Source organism: Anoplopoma fimbria, chromosome 8 (genome assembly GCF_027596085.1).
Source record: "Anoplopoma fimbria isolate UVic2021 breed Golden Eagle Sablefish chromosome 8, Afim_UVic_2022, whole genome shotgun sequence".
NCBI classification, from domain to species: Eukaryota; Metazoa; Chordata; class Actinopteri; order Perciformes; family Anoplopomatidae; genus Anoplopoma; species Anoplopoma fimbria.
The window spans coordinates 13102093-13125811 of NC_072456.1; the positions used below are offsets into that span (position 1 = coordinate 13102093).

Below are 23719 nucleotides of genomic sequence, written 5' to 3' on the forward strand. Positions count from 1 at the left end.
GATATTATTGTCTCAATGATTTATATTTAACACCGCTTTCACTTATTGACATTAAGAAATACTCACTGAGATTTTTGAGCAAATAAGAATCCACTTATTATTTGAAATTTATTTTTCAACCCTGCATCCAGCCAAGTTAATGAAGCATTGATGGGGGTTTCTGTTTATTTCATCCTAATGCTAAGAAGTCCTTATCTAGAGTCATTATTCATGCTGTGTTCAACACTGCATGTTAAAACCCACAAACTAAATAAAAATTCAATACATCGACAGGACACCATGTTTTTATTATTGTTGATTGCATAACATTAAATGAGCTGAGCCCTCTTTTTATGCCAAAAGAAAATGTTGGCCATCTTCCATGTAGAAAGGAAGTCGACTTGGCCAAGAATATGTCAACTTTGTAAAGAAAGCCACGCTGCAGATGCTTTTAGCTTATGGTGGGTGTGCTCAGTCGTTAGCTTTAACACAAACACTGCAGTATAAATTATTTTGAGCTTGTTAATGAATTTATTTATTTAACATTAATTGCATAAGGAAAAGATTATTTTTTTTAATGTGAAGGGCATAAGAAGAAACACAGAGAAGGGCAGGAGGAGGAGGGGGAGGACGAGGGGGGGATCTTGGGCTGCATTTTGTTAACCCTGTGCATCTGTGAGCAGCATGCTTGTAAACTTTAGCATCCCTCCACATCACATGAAAGCTATGGTGTTTTTTTATTAAGGAATCTAAAATCATTTGTTTTGTTTTTTCTGCCCTCCCTATTGGCTCAGCGTCCTCAGCATGCGTTTGGCCCTGGGTATCGAAGAATGCCATAATACAGACTGAAGCATTTTTATTTTTTTCGATTGTAACAAAGACAAAGAACACAATCCATTATCAATGTCCTGAGTGCATTTGATCCATAAACAATGGGTCACTGACAATAGACAGTACATACACACAGTTATATAGCAAGGCTATACATTACAAACTCAGTGCTGTTTAAATTTTTACTGTCCAGCAGATGGTGAAATTATTTATATACATTGTGAAGGGCAAAGAAAGAGAACACACAAATAATTATTTTCAGGAGACTAAATCTCTACATTTACACTGAAGCACATCCTGTGTGTTTATTGTAGAGGATGATAAAAGGAATTAAAACATTGTCATTAATACGTTTGTCCCTCTGCCTCTTTCAGTTATCTACCATGGTTTGAAATCTACTACAAGCTGCTGAACACTCTGGCAGACTACCTAACAAAACAACAGGTAATCATCTTCTCCGGATCTATTTGTAATTGTATGTATGTTGCAGTGTAAGTACATGAGAAATAAGACATGTCGCTTTGATTTGACTGGGAAACAAGCACACAGTTTAATGTTTTTTGAAACTGTACTGTGGTAAGATATTTTCCTCCATTCTGTTCTTCTTCTGCATGTTGTCTTTTTTGTGTGCAAGTTTTGTTCGCCGTCTCGGGCTCCACTTGGCTCCTGTTGTTAGCGGCAACAATGTTGACATTTCACAGACCAAACGCTGATCTGACACTGGAAGTTATTCCTGATGATTTACTGGAAAACAAATCGTTAAGAAAAAAACAAAACCCCCCCCACACACACATACACACACATACATACACAAACTTACACAATGCTCGCACTTCACAAAAGTCTTTTCCCCTGACTATTCACTGCATTGTACTAGCAAAGGGAGGGGAAATGTAAAATATGCAACAAACTGGGGAGATGTGCGGCGTCTAGCGCAGAGGGTGTAGGTGATGTTCCCATGTTTAGACTGAAGTGAGAAGAAGAGAGAGCGAGGGAGGCAGAGCCAGGGAGAGATGCACAGAGCTTTGGGACCGCTTTCAATTGTCATGTAGTCACTGCTTCTTCCAGAATCCTTAGAGAGCAATGATCAGGACAGAGAGGCCTGCTTAAGCAGACAATCACAAACCTATCACATAAACATTCAACATATACTCACATTAATGTGATTGATAGTCTAACATAGGGAGAGCCGGACGAGGAGAATAGACCAGTTTGTGTGTGAGGAAGAAGAGAGAAAGAGAGAGAGAGAGAGAGAGAGACAGACAGAAAGATTGGTGGAAATCCTGGGTGACTGAAGTGTTAGTGTGCATGATTTGGTTTCTATTTACCCCGCTGTCCGTTCCGGGCGAGAGGGAGATGTTGACAGACGAGGGAAGACAGAAGAGCGATGAGGGTTTAAGGCGAGGGGTAAATGAACTGTTTCCCCAGGCCGTGTTGCTGACCATGCGTGTGAGCATTGAGCCTCTCATGACAGGAGGCTGTTCGATTGCACACAACCCCAACACAACCCCTCCCTCTCTTCCTCCCTCCCACCCTTCTCCTTCTCTTACTGTATATCAACGCCCATTCCTTCTCGAGTTTCTGTTTCCTTCTGGCTCGCGCTCACGTATGTCCTCAAACAAGCAACGGTTAGAAAGCCAAAACTGAGTTCTGTGAAAGGAGGAATAGAAAAAAAAAAAGAATCTAAAAACAAACAACAATGCGCAATCTCTGTGGTCACAGTAGTTAGTTGCAAACTGCTGTTTCCCAGCCAAGTTCTCCAGCCAGAGGCACGAGTGTAAATATCAATCTTGTCGCAGAGCTCATAAATGCTGCAGGAATAATCTCGGGGCCTGTTCTGTGGTCAAAGCTCTCTCTCTCTGACGGCTTCTTAAAGCCCCTGTCTTTGGAGCGGGGACCCCTGCTTAATTACCGACGGCCCGCTCTTGGCCGTAAATCAACGCTGGTGGATAATAAGCGTCTGCAGCCCCACACTCAGCCGTCTTTTAACCTCACCACTGCTCGTTAAACATATGTCAGTCGGAAGTTTTGGAGCCCTTCAGGCCTCGCTGCAGGATTGCCCTCTGGTCTGCACCAGCGCCTGTCCCAGCACCGTTGTTAAGATTGACACATAACTCGCGACATCAACAAAACAAGTAAATAAAATTCATGTGTCCCATGTTTTTATGTTTATCTTTTTCTCTCTTTTGTTGTTTGTTTCTCTCCCCCAGGAAAATGACTTGAATGACATGCTGAATTCTCTCTATGATCTGCCTGTGCCAAAGCCCTACACGCCAGTCAACCTGAGTGTGGTAGGTATAGATCTCATATTCCACCTTATCAGAGGCAAGACAGCTGAGAGTGGAGCTAGAAAGGGGGACAGGTAGGTTACTGCAGTAGTGTGTTGCATCAGGAAGGAGACTGCAGAAAGGGAGAGGAAATGTTGGCTGAAGGAGTTAAAAGAAGAGCGTGAGACACTAAAGACGGGAGACATAATGGAAAAAAAGTGGGGACAAAGGGAGGAATAATGAGGAATAAAATGAAATTGACACAAAGACGAGAGGAGGAGACAAAGATGGCATAAAAACAGACTGAAAGAAAATAGGGCAGACAGGCAGAAACAGGGAGAGATCAACAAAACAGAGGTTGAAATGGACAAGATAAATGAGGGAACAACTGGGCAGACAGAGAGCGGAGAGCAGGAGGAGGTTAAGACACACTAGGTAAGAACAGAGAGACAGAGGGCCCAGGACTGACACTCTGTCTGGAAACAAGAAGTGGCGCTAACAGGTTTTTGTGTGATAAGCCAGAGTCGGACATGTTTAAACTGGATGGGTCCTCTCACAACTCGTCATGTCTCCTGCTTATCAAAAAAATATAAAATGGCTTAACGAGCCGGGATCCCTCAAAGTCAGCCGGTGTTTGTGTTACCTCTGACACAATCTCTCCTTCTGTGTTTCCAGCTCCTACATAAAACACTCGCTCTCATAAGCCCGGACTATATAAGTAGAGCGTAATGATTTTCAGTGGGGCTGCTAAACCCATAATGTTTTGTTCACTAATATCTTTATTTTCGAGTTGCTTAGACTCCACACCGTAGTGGGATCAAAAGAATTTCAGTGTTAGCCTTTGTCCTTGAGGACCTCCGCTCCTTTTTTTTTTGGACCAATTAAAAAGGCAACTCTGGATCTTCTCTGTGGCGTACGTCTCAGAAGGATACACATCTAATTACACAGAAGACTTTACAACATAACAACACTGATATGAGATAATCAATATATCTATATGAAGGTTAACAAGGTCAATTAATATTCCTTGTGATTTATTTTTTCTTTGTGTCAGTTTTTTTTATTTTATCAGCTGTATTTGTGAACTAAATCTTTTCATCTGCATCCCGGAGCTTCATTGGAAAAAGAAGCCCCGGAGAACAGAGGTGATGGCTCCATGTCTTCTCTGGAGAAGGCACTAGTTTGATATTTAATTGATGAAGCAGAATTATTCCCTTAAAGATGTGTTTTTTTGTTTTATCATGGCAGCCAAGAAGAAGGATCATTGTCCCCTTTCATGTGTGAACCCTGTTTTGTTCTCTATCTCCCTCTCTCATTGTGCAAGAATGAGCAGTTGTATATTGCCACTGGGCAAGTACTGAGAGATCGGCGAAGCAAGGAGCCGGTGAGTGGAGGGGAATGAGTGAACGGCAGAAAACGGGAGGAGGAAAAGGAGGCTGCTGTGAAATATGAAACTGCTGCTGTACTAATCGCATGGGAGCAACGGCTTTCCAATTTGGCCAAATAAGCTGCGCTATCTTTTTAAATATAACAAAAACAAACTTTCCTGGGCCTTGGTGTGTGTTTCTTCTTCTCTGGAAAACAATCAAACTTTGTAAATGATTAATGCCATTCCACACTGCTATATTCTCTCTCTGAATATCAAAAGTTTTTTTTTTCCCTCTTTATGTTTAAAGCAAAAGGCAATTGTGCTCAAAAAATCTCCTTGATGCCTTTCCAGTTAACCCACTTTCAATGTTTTTATACAAACATGTCTTCGAAGGAAAAAGAAAAATGCAGATAAGCAAGCAAACAGCCAATAAAAGACTGGGTTGAGTTGAGGAGCACGGCTTGTGATTATCACAGTGCCATGAATTTGTTGACCAACAGGGAAACATAATTTAGAGCACAGAAAGAGAAAGACGGAGAGATTCACAGTGTCCTTTAGTAACTACGGAGGGTTGTTCTGTGCATCAGATGTTTTGTCTCGAGTCCCTGATCTTTGATTGCAATTTATTTTTTTCAACTGCAATTGCTCTTTTCAAACATTTTAATTATTATATAACTTGTCTTCTTTTCAGTCAACTATGAACAGGCTTACCTTTCCACATACAATATTGTTTATAAAGATGACTAAGAAGCAATCCACTTTCCTGGCAGCTGATGTAGCATTTGGCTCAATGTAAAGTGAAAATGGCACAGCGGGTTAGGAATAAGGTGGAAGCAGAATTCAGCTCATCTGTACCCTCATTGTTTACCAGTGTAAGAGTGAGAGTTACCCGCTAGAGTGAATTAACAAGGTATGATAGAAATACCAGCCATTTAAACGTATATTTTTGTGATCTGTTGTCGTCTTTTAATGATTTTACAAAAACGTAGAAGTCCTTTAAGTGCCACTGGAAAGTGAAAATGCAGTGGGAGCTACAGAAAGGAAGAGAAGATAAGTGAGGTTCACTGTGAAACTTTTGACTTCATCCAAGTGTAAATAATTTAAATGTACTATTTGTGTTGTATCGAGTTGCTAGCAAAAATGTTTGCATTGTACCTTTCTGCAAACCACTTATATGATGAGTGTCTACGTTTTCTGCACTCGGTCAACGCAAGTGACGTAGTACAACGAACAACACAAAGAGCAAGTGACGTAGTACTTCAAGCAACCTTTATTGGAAATTATGTGGTTTAGTTACAAGTAAAGCAAGTGACAAAGTCCGCAAAGGCCAGGCATGAGTGATGAGCGATGGGTCAAACAAACACAGGACTTTAACCCCCTTTCACCGCTGTTTGTGTCCCTTGTGAAACCAAAAGTAAATGCTGACTTTACGATACTGTGAACGTGGTTCACAGTACTACAGGGCACGCTAAGAACATGCCGCCCTCAAAATGGTCGCAGTTCAGTTACGTTAAGGCACCAACACTTTTAGACACCAAAACAATTTGGTTAGGTTTGGGTAAACATCCTTGTTTGGGTTAAAATAAGTATGTTAATCGTGGACGTTTTTTCCGGGGCGTGCTGTGTAGCATTCCAAAAAACGTGTTAGCTAGGATGTTGGCTTACGTTGCAAAGATGCAAGATCTCACAAGAGGGTGTTGCTCAGACAGAGAAAGATCTCAAACCAAGTTGAATTTCTCCTGATTTGTCCGTCTGAAAAATGTCATTACTGAATTATCTCTGCGTTAACATAACCAATCGTTTTACTTCGTTAATCAGTGTCAGATAACTTTTCTGGAAGCGTGATACGAGGCTGATATATAGTATATGATAAAAAAAAATTATGAAACGTATAATTGGTTCAGAAACTTCAACATTGAAATGATCTCTTGGTTCGCAGAAGCGCAAAATGGCAAGTTTTTTATGTCGACTGTGAGATAGAAGACGGCTGCTGCCATCTTGCAGTTGTTCGGTTACTGGTATAGTAGCAGTAATTCACAGTACACCAATAGCTGTAATACTCACTTCTGCTGCTACCACTTCTGCTTCTCAGGTAACGTGTAACCACAAACAAACCAACAGCGTTTCCTCAAATAGCAAAAGAATTCGCACCCCAACAAACAGTAGCTGTCATTACAATAAGCACTTTGAACGCATTCAATATTACTTAGCTTTGTCCCTTCGCACATCCTTCCAGGGCAGAAAAACCTGGTATTTTTGTTTCTGTCTTGATTTCTGGCAAAAAGCACACCGTAAATAAAACAACCGATTGGCTTCTGTTTGAAATTTGAACCTGCCAAATTCAGCTTTTTTTTACCATAAAATGAACTTGCGTGTTTAATGTTTTTATGTAGCCTGCTAATGTTGGAAACAGGAAACCGTGGAAGAGGGCATCTGCTCAAGTATAACACATTATTTCCCTACATATGTTTTCCTCTTACCTCTTTCACTGCCATGTCAGAAATTGTTTCCTGTTGTTATTTTATAGATACTATGTTAAGGTGTAATGGTAGCTATGCAAAATATACATTACAGAAATTCACTTGCCATCTAAAGGGGGCGTATGAGTTTCTTATGCTCAGAAACATTATCATTGCCCATAAAAAAAACTCATAAGGAAAGAATGTTTGTTTGTGCTGCATGTTCATCTCCTCTAAACTTCGGTTGACTTCAACAATAATCGTCCTCTGGGAATATGACTCTTGTTTACTTGTGATAATTGTTTTCACATTTTTTTCTACTTAATGCACTTAGGGGTGAAACATTTTAGTTTGTTTTACATTAAACTGAATGTTCCAATGTCAACCACAGACAAAGTTATGTGCTGCCATTGCTTTTTCTTCATCATCACAGTCAGTTATGTTGTGTTTTCTCAAAAACACTAGAAATTCCCATATGAATATACAATTTTGAGAAATTGTGTCAGGCGCCAGAACAAAAATGACCAACAGCACTTCATATGCGAAATGTGCTCATGAAAGTAGTTCCTGTAGTTACAGGAAATTGTTGAATCTGTTAGCAAAATTATGTCATGACCAAGCATTGCTCAAAATAGCACCAAATCAAGTCAAATTGTCACGACCCTGCTAAGTACATTAAGCTAATATTCTTCTTTTGTTGTGGTTGTTTTAAACTCCATATTCTTACTCTCTGACTGTGTTGGGCTTTCACTCTTCTGATTTTTTTTTTTTTATAATCAAAGACATCTTTCTTTCTTGGTGGTGACACTTTCGGTGGGGTTTCTGGTTTTTGAATGACTCTTATGTTTGCATACTCTTAATTATATTGTTTATTTAATGCATTACTGTTATGTTGTCTTCTGTTTAAGGAATTATTTTTTTCCTATTTAGCATGTCATCCTTTCAAAGCTCCTTTCAAAGTGCAGATTGTTTCCTAATCAGACTTAAGTCTTGAATGCCATGCTGTTTTGCAACCGACCCCCAGGTGTTGGATGTTAGTCTTCCTGCCACAGGGGCCAAACATCAAACAAATTCTCAAAGATATGAAAAAAACAAAACACTGACTGCGTATAAGCCTGACATTATTTGTTTGATAATTTGCATCACAAATCAAAATTGGTAGTCACAAGTTTAAATCTTAGACGACGAAATACATTTTAATGTTTTAAATACTGTGCTAGTATCTACTGTAGATGCTGTATTCATATGATTTACATTTACAATTTAAGAGAATACCTGCAACAGATGGGAGAGTGAAGGCCTCGAGAAATGCAGGTGTAATAATCATACAGGAGAGTGTGTGTGAATAACACAACCGTGTGTTTCAGTTGATGCTTTGTCTACCTGTCTCCAAACACCACCTCTCTCAGACCCCTTTTATCTGAACACTGAACCTGCCCTGCTCTCCCAAAGTGAGACAGGCAGCCCTGTGATCCTCTAAACAACCTGTATGTGTGTGTCTGTGTGTCGGTGTGGATGCACATGAACACATGTGCACATACTGTTGTCAGTGTGTTGGTTGGTGCTCCCCGAGCCTTTTTAATGCTTAAATAAAGACTCAGTTTTCCACCGGAGACATCACCCCAGTCTGTGTCTATGGGGAGCTGGGCAGCTATTGAGCTTTTCTCTGTTCTGCAGGCATGATAAAAGCATTGCCACAGTTCAGACACCAGCTCAGCAATTCATATAGACAGAGCCGAAGATGAGCCATAAATCATAGAACAAAGTGAACGGCCTTCCCCCCCCCACCCTTCTTCCCCTCATTCTTTTCTGTGTGAGTGGTATGCTTCACTGGTGACCTTCCCTCATCTTTCTCCTGCATGTTTGTGTCTTCGCAGCACTCCTACTTCATCGCCCCGGATATCAATGGACTGCCAACCATCCCTGAGAGCGTAAGTATTCATGGAAAAAGGAAAAGAAAGGAGTTGAAGAGAGATTTGTTTTCTTCTGGAAACATCTCTGCCTCTAATCATAGTTAATCAAATACATTTGTCACCTTTTGAAATTATTGCATCATGCTTTTTGTTTCAGTTATGTCTCCTGTGGTGCTTGTTATTCTAATGTCCAAGTTCAGTGATGGTCGCGGGTGTTAGAGGACTCAAATTGAACACATGATCTTTTGATTTTATTTTTGTATTAAATTGTAGCTCAAGCATAGAGCAAGTTTGTATGACAAGGGACACCAGATAAAATCAATCTGATAAATACAAGCATCATTGATTGACACTTGATTTGTCTTTTTTCCAAACATCACTATTTTAGGTGGTTTGAATCTCAATTCTTCATTCTTTTTTTTTTTTTTTCTTTCTACAAAACAATATGTGCAGAGATTAAAGCCCTTGTCCTTTTTACAGCCAGTACTTTATGTCTCTCCCTTTATGCCACACTCTGGCACCCTTGCCGTCTGTTGGATTGACACTTTACTGTAAACAAGCACAGTTTGTTATGAACCTGCATATCCCTCTGTTCCTTTGTATCTCTAGAGGAACCTGACGGAGTACTTTGTGGCTGTGGATGTCAACAACATGCTCCAGCTCTACGCCTGTATGCTTCATGAACGACGCATCATCATTACCTCAAGCAAGCTTAGCACTGTGAGTCCATTCCTTCAAAGTCATTCTCTCAGCTGCAGTCAGATATCAGCTCTGCTCTGTCAGGCACAAGGTTAGAAGAAAAAAAAATACTGCAACCACTTGAAGGACAAGTTTCCTAAACATTTCTTTCAAGTTTTGAAGCTTTCATTCATAAAATGTTGACGTTTGTATTTCATTAAGTCATGTTGTGTAATGTAATGATTCATGGTAGCAATCTCAGTCGCATCCAAAAAGTGATATCATTATATGAGAAAATGTTTTCTAATTTACAGTCATGGAGAGTCACGGTTGCTATTTTTGGCTTCATAACAAATTCAGATACAGATTTTCCCTCTTAAAAAAAAAAAAGTATATTGCTCAAATGTTGGGACTGTCTCCTAGATTGAACATGATTCTCTTCATCAATAATCCAGCAGGATATCAAACCCTAATTAGTACGATGAGAATATTTATCTGACATGGCTACGCTACTTGTACAGATCTGTCTGCGCCCCCCCGCCCCTCTTTGCCCGGGCGTCCTGCGCTCAGACAGCCGCACTATCAGCACGCTCTGACAAGCTGTGAAATCCAAAATAAAGCTGGATTATATCTGACTGTCTGTTTTATAACTGCAACATATTAATGGTAAAAAAAAAAGCCTTAAATTATCCGTTATTACATGTCTTAACTCTCTCAAATAATTTAAAGTCCCTTCTTTCTGTCTGTGTGAGGGGAGGACATCTCTCTGTGTTTTTCTTCCCATCTTTCTCCCTCTGTTCTTCATTCCAACCTCCCCCCCTGTTATCTATGTAGCTGATGAGGCAGAGCAAAATGTTTATGACAGATGAGATGGGAGAGGGAAGTGATGTCATCCAAGTCCTATCTCTATCTGTAGTGCAGCCGGTCCTACCCTTGGTATCCACACGGCTGCAGAACGCTGAACAGCCGGAGGGGCCTGTGGGTGGAGATGGGTGCTGGAATGAACGGCACCCATGGTCTCCCATAGGAGCTAAACTCAGAAAGAGCTGTAAAATATTACCCAGCCCTCGGAGAATATCACCTATTTCCCCTCAGCTCCTCAGACCAGCAGCACGCCGCTCAGGGTCTAGGCTGCACACTGTGCTGTGACACGAGGGTTACACCATGTAAATTATCCGACTCAAGGGTGAAGGTGTTTTTCTTTTTTAGCAGGAAGAGGGGGTGGAGGCGATATTTGTCTGTGATTTATAGTTTTATGCAGCTCTGAGACTAATCTTGGCTTGTTTTTTTTCCTACAAATTTATGCCGACAGGATTTTTTAAGCGCTTCCACGTCAGACCTTTACCTCTGTAAACCTTTTTATCCTCTGCAATCCGTCATCCACTCATCTGTCTATCCATCCGTCTTCCTCAGGTAGAGGTGTTTTGGTTTGCTAGCGATATACGTCAGGCACTGCAGTACAAAGGTATTTTCACTTCTCCACTGGGATTACTAGCAGGCCTGATGTTATTACTGCTCCTGTGATGTGTTATTTTTTGCTGTTGGGTAGAATGACCTCCCAGTTCAGGTGAAAATGGCTGCCGTGATTCTGTAGGCCAGCTATCTGAAAGTAAGTGAAAACATACTTAAGTGCAGAAAAGACCAGCTCATTATCCTCACCGCTGTCTTGTGATCAAATATCTTAGGATGGGAAATATATAATTAACGTCACAGTTTGTCAAAATGTTTGTTAAAGTGAGTGTTAGCAGTCGCTGGATGGACAGGTAATATTTCTATAGTCTGCTCACCACAGATAGAGGATGTATGAGAGAAGGTATTGTTAGTAACATCGTTAGTACCATCCAGCTGCTTTTCACCACCTCCGCCTGTCCAGCCTCTCAGCCAAGCAAAGAGAAAGTGGAAAGCGAGAGAGAAAGAACACACACACACACACACACACACACACACACACACACACACACACACACACACACACACACACTCACGCACAAAGATATACTGCATTTATTCTGCCTGCTCTAGGTGCTGCCTGTGTTAAAGCCCCCGGTGAACCCCCGTGTGTCAGTCTGCCGGTATATGGCCGGCGCGTCTCGCGAGCAGCCAACAGCAAAGGAATAAATCATGATCTTACAACAATGCGTCAGTTGACTTATTGCTGTTTCGTGACCGGAGGTGAATGGTACCACTGTTTTAAAAGGCTGGTCGGCGGTGGCGCAGGGGCGGGAGCCAGCCGAGCGTGCAGCCTTGTCATAGGGCCGTATAATGGGGCTGCATCGGCCCTTCCTCTAACTAGTCAGCTGGGAGGACCCCCACCACCACCGCCACACCACCCTCCGCGTCTTTCATCTGCCGAGGCCCCCCAGCTCTCGAGCCCAGCCTCTGCCCTGCCTATAGCCCAAAACTCACACAGCCCGGCCCCAGCACCGGCTGACAGCAGCCCTCTCATCAGCCTGTCAGGCCTATGCTAACAAGGAACCATCCATCCACCGTGCCCTAGAGTGCCAGCTGTCTCTCTGTTTCCTGCCTCTTCCTCTGTGCTTCTCCTCCCCTCTTTCCATGACTTCTCTCTGTCTCTTCACTTTTTTCTGTCTATCCAAGTTGTTCTTCCTCCCTGACATTATTATTTTCTGTCCATCTGTCTCTCACTTACCCTGGCTACACCGCTCTTTCTCTCTGACTTTGCCTCCCTCTTCCCCGGGTGTCTTAATGCGTCTCTCTCTCTGTTGTGGGGCATCTGTAGAACATCGGGACATCCTTCTCCTCAATAGACTTATCTCAGCCCCATGCCATGTGTCTGACTCGTGCCGCTGTGAATGTGCATGTGCATGTTGTGGGTGTTTGTGTCTCTTTTGCATGCATCTGCTTGCGTGTCTTCTGCGCTCACAGGTGTTTGTACCTTATGTCTTGTGTCTTTTCTGTGAGAGAGTCAGTGACTGTGTGTGCATGTGTGGGAGGCCTGGCGTTAGCCGTTACCCGTGTCGTGCTGCGTGCCCTCTCTCTCGCTCCCTGTGCCACCTACTTGTTTGTGGCACACCTGCGTTGTGCCGGGGCCTGACACCGGCGTTTGTCAACAGAGGGAGAAGCAGAGTGCGGGTAATTGGGGACTTACTGTGCAGGGGAGGGGAGAGGGAAAGGCTAACACGGCGATAAGCCAACAGGAGAAATGAGGGGTAGCAATGGACAGAAGGCAGCAGGATGAGAGGAGGAAAAACAGAATAAGAAATGAAGAACGGGAATGGAAATGAGGCTGGGAAAGGAGGAGAGAGGATTGAATTTGGAGAGTGCGTAGGGACAGAGTTGGAAGGAAAGGCTAGTGGAGGGGAAATGAGTGTTTGAGGCTGGTGTGAAGAGGTCAAGAGCGATACCGTGTTGATACCATTCCTCCTGTCAAATTGAATTACATTGCCTGCAGCAGCAGCTATTTGTCTCACACTCCGCTCTCGCTGTAATTTCACATGTGCGAAAGATTCCCTTTGCTAAGAGTATCTGAGCAAAGGGAGTGAGCGTTATGTCCTCGGTTCAGTTAAATCTCCATAACACTGCCGTTTACTATGAAAAATATGCGAAAGAGGTGTATGTAGGCCCCCACAGACAGAGTTTGTGTTTCACTTAAACATGTCCAGTTGCTCAGGTAAAGAGGAATGGTCCAGGTGGAAGCTCACTGACTGAGCTCAGAGCTCAGAGTTGCAGTGTTTTGAAGATCGGAGGTCTTTGGTGGATCCAGCTCTTTAAACAAACATCCCTGTTGAAGGGATGTGTATGAATATGGATAGTTGTTGTTTCTGCTAATTCACTTATTTTTTATTGTGTGAATGTGTCTTTTATAAGCTTCAGCTTTTTGGTTACTTTTTTTGCTGAAAAACCCCCAAATTAGCTGAAACCCTATTCCATAATACACACTGCTGCTAAGCCTGGTATAACTATGTGGTGTGCTCACTGTGCAAAAGTGACACAATCAACAATAAAACTCTGTTGTTGATGGACATTATTTTCCCACAATGCAATGCACAAAGAAAATGGGGGAGTTGCTCACAGCTGGAAAGTATTAAAACAAATTATAGATGGTGGTAAAACAGCTTTGTGAACACATATCCTGTAAGCAAAAACTGATCTTTATTTTTTATAATAAATGCAAATAACAGTATGCTAAGACATTCGGTACTTCTTCCTGTATACTATTAGCATGTTGTATTGAATGGAACAAAGCAATTGACTCACGCTCAGACCTCATTATTGACAAAACTGCTGAGTGACCTCTTATCTGATGTTTATTCAAAGTTGCATTGCAAATATGTATCTCTTCCCTTCTCTCTTTCTCCCCCTCCTTCCTTTAGTCCCGTTGGATGGATCTTGGAAAACCAGTGTTAGTGTGGACACTTTCTGTCTCAGCTACAGCGCACTAAAAAAAAGCTCTCGGGGCAGAACCAAAGACCTTGACTGCTTTTTGAAGCAGGCTGTCGCTGTATAATCGGTTAGCTTCTCTCAGAGGAAGGGGGAAACACACACACACACCCATGCACACACACACACACACACACACACACACACACACACACACACACACACACACACACACACACACACACACACACACACACACACACACACACACACAGTGTAAGAGGCAGGCAGCCCCTCATTACAGGGCAGAGCCCTGGTCCCTGAGGACTGGACCCAGCACCTAATCCTGTATTTGTTCTTGGGGACTGTATCTGTGATTCTCCATTGAATGGAATATTAAGCACCCAGGTCTTTTGTGGAGCGTGTAAGCCATTTGGCTCCACTCATCTATTATTTATCAGCCTGGCAAATATTTTATCAGCCTTAGCCTCTCATGACCCACTCTCATGTGAAGACCCCCCCCTCTAAATGAAAAAAAAGAGGGGTACAATTTCTCTTTTTTCCAGTTTAGATTCCTTTTTACTTTTTGCCTTGTTCGTTATAAAACCTGAACAAGGACACAGGGTTTTGTATTAAGCTAAATGAGAGAAGCAAATATGTGAACTATTCCTCTGGAGATCCTTCCAATAGCCTTATCTCAGGCACACTGCCACCTCCATCGCTTTGGAGATAGCAAATAAAAGAAAACAGAAATCTAGATTTTACTTTCTAAATCATTATCTTAGTTTCAGTAATCCCTCCCCCTCCCTCTCCTCTCGGCCAACTCCCCCAAGCCAGCCACCCAGCTTGAGAAGAAGAGAGGCAGAGAGAGAGAGACGCCAGTTGGGGGGCTCACCTTGAGGCCCGGTGGAGATAATTGGAGTTGGTTAGCGAGGTGTTCTGTGCCATTACCTCCTGGTACCAGTGAATGACTGGGGCTTGTCTCGCACTCCCAGAGGAGGAATACACTCGCCTGTTGGCGCTCCACTCAGTGTGTGTGTGTGTGTGTGTATGTATATCTGCAGCCGGATCGCTGACCTCTCTTCATCACAATTTAATGGCCCCTTACCGTCCTCACTTTGGAAAAGGGAGAAGGGTGTGATGGTTTTGTTAGTAGCTCTTCCACCAAGTGCCTCACTTTTAGACATTAATATTCATAGCATTGATTTATTTTCAGAATTAGCAGAAAAAACAAACTGTTTGCCAGGGAATTAATCCTGACAGGAGCGTGGCATTGTTGTTTTATTTGAAGATGGCAGGCAGCGGGAATATGCATATGCAGATACACAGAGCAAGACACCAATTAAATGTTGATTAAGTCCTAACTATTGTGGGACTGGGTGTATGAGAGAAAAACACTGAGACAAAAAAAAAAGATCATTGCCTTTTTTCCCAGCCGATATGAAAAATGAATGCAGTTAAAACAAACATGCAGGGAGGGAGGCGCATGGACACACACGCACTTTCTTTTAAGCCTTTCAGATGTCCGGTGTTGATGTTTCGGGTGCATTCAGTGGGTGGGGGTCTCTCTTCCTCTTCCTTTAGCCGCGGTGGGTTTCAGTTGCCAAGCTCATCCGCTTTTGGCCGGTCAATTGTGACACTGTGTATGTGTGAGTGAGCATGGGGGTCTCCTGGTAGTTGTGCCTGTGTGTGTGTGTGTGTGTGTGTCTGTGTGATAGTGTGTGTGTCCGCTTCACACATTGACTGTGAAGCTGCAGCAGTATAACGGCGGCTGCTGCTCCCGGGGTCCCGGCGGTATTGGCCTAGCCCGCAGTCTCTCTTGGCTAACTCATGTTTCATTCTTTGGCAATTTGCCCTAATGAAGTCCCGCAGGAGCCCCTCAGACCTCTGTTCTCTTTCCATATTTAATCATGTTATTTTAATCTGGGGGATGAGCTAACGCCTCTTTCTCCTGCCGTGTCTGTGTGTCTCAGTTTGTGTGTGTGTGTGTGTGTGTGTGTGTGTGTGTGTGTGTGTGTGTGTGTGTGTGTGTGTGTGTGTGTGTGTGTGTGTGTGTGTGTGTGTGTGTGTGTGTGTGTGTGTGTGTGTGTGTGTGTGTGTGTTGCAGGTCATTACTATAGCTGGGTTTTCATGAGACGGGATGTCAAGAGGGGGGGTTCTGGTTTTAAGACAATGGGAGACAATGACTTTAATTTTATGTGTAATGTTTGTTTGACAATGTAGAGAGCTCCTTTGAAAAGGAATGCCATCTTCATGCAATTGCTTCTCATTATTTGTTAAAAGGGGGATTATTTTATGTTTAATTTTCTGAATTATTCTAGTTGGTGGGTTTTATATATTTATGGTTACTGTCAGCATTGTTTTAGGCTCCTTTTTTTTAGTTTTTATGCTGGTCGCAGCCCAATTCTCACATTGACATTGAATTGAAAATCAGTTCATTATGAACATTGTGCTCTCATTTCTGTGTGCGAAAAAGGTTAGAATCTGTGCTTTGAATTATTTTTTGCCATGTGCAAAAGAAGCATATTATTGCGGTGATGACCCGCCATAAATGAATCAATATGGAGTAAAACATTGGTTTCATGTTCTCTCTGTGTGTAAAGCATGTGTTGCCTTTTTTCAGGACTTCTCCCTCTCACCTCCTCATCAATCTGTCTCTCCTCTGCTGTGTTTCTGTCATGTGTTTAAGACAAGGCTCCTATTAACTGGTTGATCTTCAGCTTTCAGTCTGTTCGTCTCTTCCTCCAACAATAGCTTGCAGGTTGTGTTCATCACAACAGCACTAGACATGTCGAGTGCTTTTGTCTGTGAACAAGATTAAAAGCTCACTCACTGAAATCAAACATATTTTATGTCTGCGCATCAGCACAAAGCATCACTACAGCAACAACCTTGATCAGACCTCTATATTTTTTAATAAACAGGATATTAACAAGATATTGTTCAGAAGGAAATTGGGCTGTAGTTCTCTAGACTTCTTCTATAGACTTTAGAAACTTACTTGAATAAGTTAAAGAAATGTATTAGAAAGAAAAGAAGACTAGCTGTATTTTAGCTCAAATACATTTTATATTTTAACTTGTTGCAGTTCTTTCGGTGGGGTGAAAAGACTGAAAAATAATTGAAATGACCAGTTAACATGCAGCGTAGAAATGTTTTAGCTTTTCTCAGTTTTAGTGTTGCCTTGAAAAGTTATGTTGAGTATGTCCTCTTGCTTCTTCCTCTCTCTGTAGTTAACAGCATGTGTCCACGGTGCAGCTGCTCTGCTCTTTCCTATGTACTGGCAGCACATCTTCATCCCTGTACTGCCCCCGCATCTTCTGGACTACTGCTGGTAAGGCTGACCACCTCTGAAACACACACAAAAAACACACACACATACAATACAGCAGAACTATCAGGATCATCATAATACATGTTGACACCCCCATCTTTTCTCTGCTTCTTACTCTTTTTTTTTTTTTTTTTTTTTTTCCAGCCACCCTCTAAAATATACACACTCGTGCACGCTCACACACATACCTGACAGTATAGACACGTAATCACACATCACGCCATGTGTGCTGGTCATGCACTTGGCACCGTCGCTAAAACCTCTGTGTAAAAGTACAGACGCACATGTTCACACATTCTCCAAACCCGTTCTCTGAGTATTTCTCACGATTCCTCTCGTTGCTCGCCTTCTCCTGTGTGGCGCCCCGACATAGCGTACGACCCGGATCACCTTGCTCCATATTTCATGCCTGTGCTAGCACCAAACTCGCATCATCTTAAGCCTCTCAGGGATTCATTAACACCCATCCAACTCAAATCCAACCAATCTGAATGGACTCCATTGGATCTGAATGGAGAGCATCAGCTCATCTTCAAATCTACATGTGTTCATATCAAATTCAGAAATGCACATGTAAAAAAGAGAGCAGATAGGGAAAGTCAGCTTTTGTAATAGGAGCTGTTTTTCAGTTGAATCAGTGCCGATAGCGCATACAGTAGAGCTTTAACCATAAGGGGCATGTCAGCTTCAAAAAGCGATTCATCACTGACAGTAAAATGTGATTTTCAACACTCTGTGAAGACTCATCGTTATCTTATTTAATCACAAGGGTGTCCTCCATGTGCTGATTAGATAACTAAATTGTATTAGATGGTGTGTGTGTGTGTGTGTGTGTGTGTGTGTGTGTGTGTGTGTGTGGTGTGTGTGTGTGTGTGTGTGTGTGAGTGTTTAAAGCCAGTATATTCATGAAACAGAGAGGACAGCGGCTAAAGTTCAGGGCTACAGGCCTGCTGTTTGTTTTGCCGTTGCTTTAAATTGATTACAAGCCTGTGGCTTCTGAATCATTCTGGCCAGGACTACACTGACCCAAAGCTATCCGATTATTGCCTCCTCTGTAAACCTCATCATAAAAATGGTTTCTATTATTTGACTGTTTTTGTTGATTTTATTTGTCATGGTGGATGGGAAACATATCCATGATTCAGCCTTTCCTTGCCACTAACTTCCATTCTGAATCCAATGTAAATATCACATAAAACAAGAATGACATGATAATAAGCATGAAAGGCATTTTTTTTTTTAGGGTAAAATGAAACCATTTGACACCTTTAGCTTTCGAGGAAGAGATCCAAGTCTGTCCGTAGTTTCTGAATCTAGCATCTTGTTAGAGGGAAAACTCTAATACATGTCATGCAAAAGCATTTTTTGTTGTAACTGTTAAGATTATTTTGTTATCATTATAATAGATAGAGGTAGAATTTTTTTCGTGAGGATGGAAGTTTTAGATAAATTTACAAAACCTTTTTGAATAACATAACTTTTTAAGCAACAAGTCAAAGACTGAAAATCCAAAATATTTAGAGTAAGTTCTTTTTATTTTTTTATTTAAATTGTTTTATTAGTAGCACTACATACATTTGCTTGCCCTGCCACACACACACACACACACACACACACACACACACACACACACACACACACACACACACACACACACACACACACACACACACACCTAATCTGATTGTTTCCCATTTTGAGATACATGGTAGTTTTTGGGGAAATTATTGTGAAGTTTTATTTTTTGTCAGTGGCTGTGCCTGACATGTGATATGATTGGGTTAAAGAACAACATATGGATGATAATCAGTTTTGCTGCCCAGGTTATGATAATGTTATTTCATGCAAAGTTAGTTAGCTGATGGTTAGCTGGTCGTTGATGAAATAGATTTTACTTTAGAAATAGTTTAAGCTTGTATTCTTGGCTTTGATCATTCAGTATTTATTTGTGTATCATTTGATTTAGTCAATGTTTGTTTTAATGATCTATTGATTAATCAATCAATAGATCACTAAAACAAACATTTTTCAAATTAATAATTTAGTGCATAAGAAGTTGAAATACTCACAATCACCAATCACATCTTCAGACACCATTCAGTTTACAATTATATAAAAATACAAAGGAAAACACCATATCCTCACTTGAATAGGCTTCGATTAACGCATGTTTATCGCTTGATAAAATATTAATCAGATTTCAACATATTGATTTAGTAAATTTCTGTAAATAGACCAATCTATAAATCAAAGAATATCCTAAACATTAATTTTTCACTTTCAGATTGTTGTGAAATGTGCTGTTCTAGTGTAGCCTCAGTAAATATTTCTTCACTGCATGAACACATCTGATATTGATATTGCTCACAGCTTTGTTTTCCTCTCTCCATCCACAGTGCCCCCATGCCATACTTTGTGGGTGTTCATCTTAGTCTGCTGGAGGTACGTTAGTTAATCTCTGGCAATGTGTATGCATATAAATGTGCATGTATATAAATGTACATCATTATACTGTGTTTACATATTTATATATGCTGCTGCAAATTGATGTATATATTTGAAAACTCTGTACTGTATATGAAATGTTAAATAAGGATGTTTTTTTAATCTGCATCAGATACATACTGTCAATTGCAGTGGATTTTTGTAAAAATAACAACCAAAAAACATTAGGATTTATGCTGTAAATGTATATAGATAATTCCTCTTTTTCCCTCTGTACAGTGTATATGGTCAGTTGTACAATGCTGTTTGGTGAATTATGCTCTTAATTCTGGTATAAAATATTTCTTTAAGGCAATTTTTGGGCATCTGTAACACATTGAACCAAAAAAGTGACAGATTGTTTTTTCCTCTTTATCTCCCTGTCTTGCTTGTGCATTCTTAACCAGAAGTACAAAAGACAGAGAGAGAAAGGCAGAAAAAGCATCTGCGAACAAAGAGCTTTTCTACTTCATTGTTAAACCCTGTGTGTTGGTTGGGGGGCAAGCCGTCACCAGCACTGCTGTTGTGTGTGAATGCATGTTGCAAGCACGCGCACATTTGCACTTGTGTGTAAGTGTTAGTATGTAAGTGTTTGTGTGTGTGTGTGTGTGTGTGTGTGTGTGTGTGTGTGTGTGTGTGTGTGTGTGTGTGTGTGTGTGTGTGTGTGTGTGTGTGTGTGTGTGTGTGTAATTGTGCAAATGCATATGTTGTAATGCACATAAATGCGTGTGTGTGATATTTGTCTGACAGTTGCAGCAGTGGCAGTATTTATCACACTCTGCATCCGTGACAGACCCCCTTTCCGCCACTACATAATTAGTCCAGATCAGCATGTGAGCCTCCACTGCACAGGCTGTCACAAAAGTGACAAACTAGAAATTCACACACTATGCTGCCTCCCCCCCCCACACACCTGCCTGCATCCTGCGCCACACTGAAATAATAGTTTGAATTTGTCGCCATCAGAACGCACGCAGCACAGCACAGCATCACTGTGTTGTTGTTGATGCATGAGCTTTTGGTGCTGTGGAAAATGTTTGCGCAATCCAAATGTTTCCTCTCAGAGCCATTCTTCATTTTGTGTGTGTGTGTGTTTGTGTGTGTGTGTGTGTGTGTGTGTGTGTGTGTGTGTGTGTGTGTGTGTGTGTGTGTGTGTGTGTGTGTGTGTGTGTGTGTGTGTGTGTGTGTGTGTGTGTGTGTGTGACGGTAAAGATGTCCTAATATTTTTTTTTCCCTACACTCCATATTTCATCGTTAATCATAAAGGAGTGTGATGACAGTGTGGTTTTAAATGTGACCGCTGTGCTTTCTCCTTCCTGGGGCTTCAGAACAGAAAATACTTTGTCTGTTAGCAAACACACCTGGGCCACACTTTTCAAACTTTTTTTCATGATTTGATCAATAAACTAATCTATATTCTCAGTTTTTTGTTATTTAAAATATGTTAAACATACCTTCTACCAATTTTCAATATTAACAATAAATTGCTATGAGGTGCTAGATTGTAAATAAAAAAATAATGCTTTAATTCCATTATGTAGAAGCAAAAATATATTTTATAAATTTATTAATCTTATAAGAACTTCTGAATGCAAAATTGGACATGTTGTAATAATAATTACTGTCGAGATTTGCTTCATATTGTAAGATGAATAGAATTGTTTTAGTTACCGTGGCAGCGTTTACACTGTTTCTGATAACTCTGGACATTTGCTCCTTTAGAGAGTACGCAGTCGATCACTGGAGGATGTGGTTATTCTGAATGTGGACACCAACACTCTGGAGAGTCCCTTTGATGACCTGCACAACCTGCCCAGTGACGTGGTGAGACACATACACACACATACACACAAACAGACCAAACACATCTTCCGGAGCTTCTCAACTTTTATTGTCTCATTACCCATTATACACAGAAGGTTCATTTTTCCTCTTTCACATTGAAACTAATGCCTATGTGCACACACACACACACACACACACACACACACACACACACACACACACACACACACACACACACACACACACACACACACACACACACACACACACACACACACACACACACACAGAAACATACACAGACAAACATAAACACATGCAGAAACTTGTCAAAGTACAGCTCCGTCCCCTCCCCACATCATTAATGACTGCAGTACTGGCTCCTCAGATTGTGGCTGTCTAAAGTAAACTCCCGTCGCGTCGTATGACGCTTGAAGGCAAACAGCATTCCCCAACCATCAGAGGCTTGTGGGAAAATGTGCAACTCCCTTTCCTTCATCTCCATCCATTCTAATCATTATTTCACAAAGTCTTGCATTTCTGCCTGCCCACTGGCACGTTTCTGAGAGCGAGAGATAGGAGGAGGGAACAAGGCAGAGAAGAGAAAAGAAAAAGGCAAAGATGGGTGATTTTCTAGGGGGAGAGAGTGGGAAGAAGGGGGCCAATTACCAGTGTGGGCAGTGAAGCCACCTGCCAGTGCACCGTCTCTTTAATTAATGGAGCGCTGACGCCGGTCAGTGCTACGGGAAGCATCACCATGACGTGCGGGTCACTCGCACATTCACGCACATTCTCTCATATACACACAAAAAACACAGAGAACACACAAGGTTGTCTTCCCCTTCTTTGTCGAAGGAATTTATTTGTTTAGCTGCTTTTATGGATGTATATAACGTAGCTCCTCTGTGAGGCCCCGCTGAGGCTGCGGACGCTTTTTCCTACACTGCTAACAGTATATTCTCAGGTTTCACAGCCTACCGGACTCCTGTCCTACCCGCGATGTATAATTCAATCCAGACCCTGTCACACTCCTACACGTCTCTGGTTCTCCTGTTTTAGCACTACTGCTCAGCCGGCTACGACTGCTAGTGTGTATTAATGCCTCCTTACAAGCTGCAATGATGCCATCTTTCCCCACATTTTATACAATTTCCTGCCTACTTTTCAGCCTGTTTGCCCGCCTGCCTCATCGCCTGCCTTGCTGCCTGGCTGCTGGAGTTTCATGACACCTGTCTGCCTTCTTGTCTCTCTCTCACAGTACTTACCACCAGCCTGGACGCTTCTTGCACCCGCTGTTTGCCTTTCCTGCTTCTCTGCCTGTGTGTCTGTCTGGCTACACTGCCTTCTTCTCACTTCCTGCCTGCTTGCTTTTCTACACCCAGGGACTCGAGCCCTGAATTAAATTGCAAACTGAGTTTGTCATAAAAAGGAGTCAGGGCTTTTTGAAAAGCGACAGAAGCAGTGAGAAAAGCCTTTGTCTTTGCCGTGTGATAAATTAAGTGGCAGGCTCAGAGCCTTTTTGCTTTGATCCCCTACTCACCATTTTTCCTTACTAATGACAGAACAAGGCCCACATATCATGTCAAATTACACCACCTGAAACGGAAACCCTCACTGGCATTAATATATTTATTGCAACAAATTGTTGTTGTTTTTATTCCGATTCATTTTTTTTTTTTTCCTGTCTCCTCTCATCTTTTTCACTGGGGCTAGTAGATTAATAAGGAAGCGAGCAGGTACTAATTGAGTGGAATTCCAGGTCTCTTGTTAGTGTTGCTTGTTAGTGATGAGGACATGCCACATGGCATTTGATGTTTGTGTTTACACACAAGGAGATGTTTGAGGGATTGTTCGGTTTGTCAAAGAGGCCTGAAATTTTGATTAATGCCGAGCGAGTCTCTGCCTGGGCTGAGCTGCCGCGCGTTGTTTCTAAGCTATTAAAACACTCTCCATTTCTCTCCAATTCTCAATGTAACACTGGCTACTTAACACTCAGGCTTTATTCAGTGTGAAACTGAAGCCCTGAGACCAATGAAGTAATGATTACTCTCACTTTAAAAAGCCCAGCATTACTTAGCATGAATATATAAAGCATGAAATGGATTAAAAGGTGAAGGCCACAGGCAGTTTTTGTCCGTCTTTCAAGTCTAACTAAAAGTGAAAACAAAGCAATTCAAGCAGACCTTTAGAGAGCCGTTTAATTATGGCGATGCAGGCTGTGAGCACATGTGGACTCTATTACGGCTCGGCTGACCAGTGGCCGTGCTTTTAGCAGGTTC

General features: G+C 41.7%; 1 protein-coding gene across 2 annotated transcripts in view; it reads left to right on the plus strand.

Annotated features, from left to right (window-relative positions):
• The window catches only part of dennd1b (DENN/MADD domain containing 1B), a 108444-nt gene that overhangs the window by 47591 nt on the left and 37134 nt on the right, over positions 1-23719 (plus strand). Inside the window, exons 6-13 of one of the 2 annotated variants that reach the window (XM_054602320.1) lie at positions 1185-1254; positions 3021-3101; positions 4402-4461; positions 8783-8836; positions 9428-9538; positions 17071-17171; positions 19568-19613; positions 21378-21479. In XM_054602320.1, coding sequence (XP_054458295.1) covers positions 1185-1254; positions 3021-3101; positions 4402-4461; positions 8783-8836; positions 9428-9538; positions 17071-17171; positions 19568-19613; positions 21378-21479 — 625 coding nt within the window. The remainder of the gene's footprint in view (positions 1-1184; positions 1255-3020; positions 3102-4401; positions 4462-8782; positions 8837-9427; positions 9539-17070; positions 17172-19567; positions 19614-21377; positions 21480-23719) is intronic. The other variant, XM_054602321.1, reaches the window with a different exon arrangement.